At 47.8% G+C, this 1,986-nt stretch overlaps 1 protein-coding gene across 1 annotated transcript in view; it reads right to left on the bottom strand.

The window, feature by feature from the left end:
* Positions 1 to 1,986, bottom strand: part of CZIB (CXXC motif containing zinc binding protein) — a 5,229-nt gene extending 3,243 nt beyond the window's left edge. Inside the window, exons 1-3 of the mRNA XM_023727055.1 lie at positions 972 to 1,986; positions 548 to 629; positions 311 to 342 (exon numbers count right to left, since the gene is read on the bottom strand). Of these exons, the coding sequence (XP_023582823.1) occupies positions 311 to 342; positions 548 to 629; positions 972 to 1,028 (171 nt within the window). The 5' untranslated portion in view covers positions 1,029 to 1,986. The remainder of the gene's footprint in view (positions 1 to 310; positions 343 to 547; positions 630 to 971) is intronic.

Here is a 1,986-nt window from a genome sequence, read left to right as displayed (position 1 = left end):
GACTTACTAGTCCCTTAAGATGTAGACAAGGCAAGCACTCTCAGCTGTGGAAACGGAGTGGCCAGCCTGGGTCAGAGATGCCCTGAGATCCCACAGCCCAATACTTGTAAGAAGACACTGCAACAGCCTGTTTATGAAGTCTTTTCTCTACCAAGCTGTCAGTCAGTGTATGGTGAATAAAGGGCTGCTTGAGTGAATGAGAGAATGAATGTCCCATGGCAGGTCACTCTGATGCAGATATAACTCCAGGACCAGGCCTCCCAGCTTAGATTTAATTCCACCATGCCTGCCACTATAATAGGAAACTTACATTGTAAGATTTGATGGTGCTGCTCAAAATCTCTGAAACATAAAAGAAAAGACAAAGTTGAGCCCACACCCTGGCCCCACCCAGGTGCCCAAGTATGCTTCTAGGAAGGAGGGTGTTCCCTGCACAGGCTGCAGCACCTGAGGCCTGGGTCCCCACAGGTAGCATGAGCCTGCTTTTGGTCTGGTACCAGAAAAACGGGCCAGCCTGGCAGAGCTTAATATTCACAGCCTGACCTACCGATGGAGTTTTCCCGAGAGCACAGCTTGCACTTCTGGACCATAGAGGCGCTGCCACGGCCTCCTTTAAGTGCCACATTGTCCTGCCAAGGGGCAAACAGAGCCTCTGGTTATGTGTCAAAGAGACACAAGGGTCCTGAGATCGAATCCCACCACTTAGTGTTCAGGTGAAGAGACCACACCCAGAGAGGGTGAGTGACTTGCTAGGACAAGAATCCTGGGGAGGTTTCTTGAGCCTGAGGAAAGGGCTTCCCCTAGATTTTGAATTCTGCCCCACATCCCAAAGTTGCCTGTTGTTCCCACTGCTTCACACCGATGACTGCCATTCCTAAACCATAAAAAGCAGGGTCCAGAGCACCAGAGAGACTGGGGCTAGAGGCACACGTGTGGTGGTGTGTGCGCACAGTGGTGGGGGGAGCAGTTACCATCAGCCGGATGTACTGCCACTTCTCTGATATCTCACCACAGTTGCCACATTTCATCTTGGGAGAGAAAAAGAGTATCAGTCAAGCAGAGACAGAGGAAGGGTAAAAACAGTGTGAGGTGGGCAAGCTCATAACCCACCTTCCTGTCAGCAATCTCACCTCATCCTTACAAGCAGCCCCAACAAGTACATAACCTGACTACCTCTGGGCAAAGAACAGGCCAACATGTTTCTCATGCTGGTGTGCCCACCCTCCTCTAAGAAGTGCCCCATTTAACTGGGGATTCAAGGCTCATGTGGTACAGAAATGGCCTTGAAAGGCTCCTCACCCATTCTGCTGGGTTAGGCACTTCCTCTGTGTTCCCACAGGTTGTAAGTATTTATCCCTGTTTTTACTTTTTCTCTGTTTCCTTCACTACACTGTGCTTCCTGAGGCCAAAGAACCTGATTCCCCCAAATAAGCACTGGAACTTAGGCTTCAAAATATTTGGAAATAAAGGTGGTCAGAGAAGGTTTCCTGAAGGAAATAGGGTTTTTGCTGGGTATTGACGGATGCTGAGATTTAGACTAGGAAGAAAAGAGAAGTCCTGGGATTTGGGAGAGTGAAGGGCCTCAAACTGCTTAGATAACAGGGGGGACCTCTGCAGACCATGCAACTAGGGTGGCAGATTTACCAGTGTGGGGTGGAGGAGGAGGAGTAAGGGGTTAAGCCATTCATAAAATTAAACAAAGGATTTCACAATAAATAAAACCCAATCAAAGAGCTTGGCTGCTAACCAAAAAGTCAGTGGTTCAAATCCACCGTCCTCTCCTTGGAAAGCCTATGGGGGCAGTTCTACTCTGTCCTAAAGGGTCGCTGTGAGTCGGAATCGACTCAACGGCAACAGGTTTTTTTTTTTAGTAACCAAATAAAAAAGGTGAAATTATTCACCTTACTAAATAATCACAAAGTCCCTTCAAGTAGCATTTTGTTTAGTGTCTACTTAAAGACGATAAAATATTTAAGGGAGGGAAAA

Source organism: Trichechus manatus, unplaced genomic scaffold (genome assembly GCF_000243295.1).
Source record: "Trichechus manatus latirostris isolate Lorelei unplaced genomic scaffold, TriManLat1.0 scaffold00015, whole genome shotgun sequence".
Lineage (NCBI taxonomy): Eukaryota > Metazoa > Chordata > Mammalia > Sirenia > Trichechidae > Trichechus > Trichechus manatus.
Note: the sequence above shows the minus strand (reverse complement) of the source record. Positions and strands in the feature narration are given on the sequence as shown.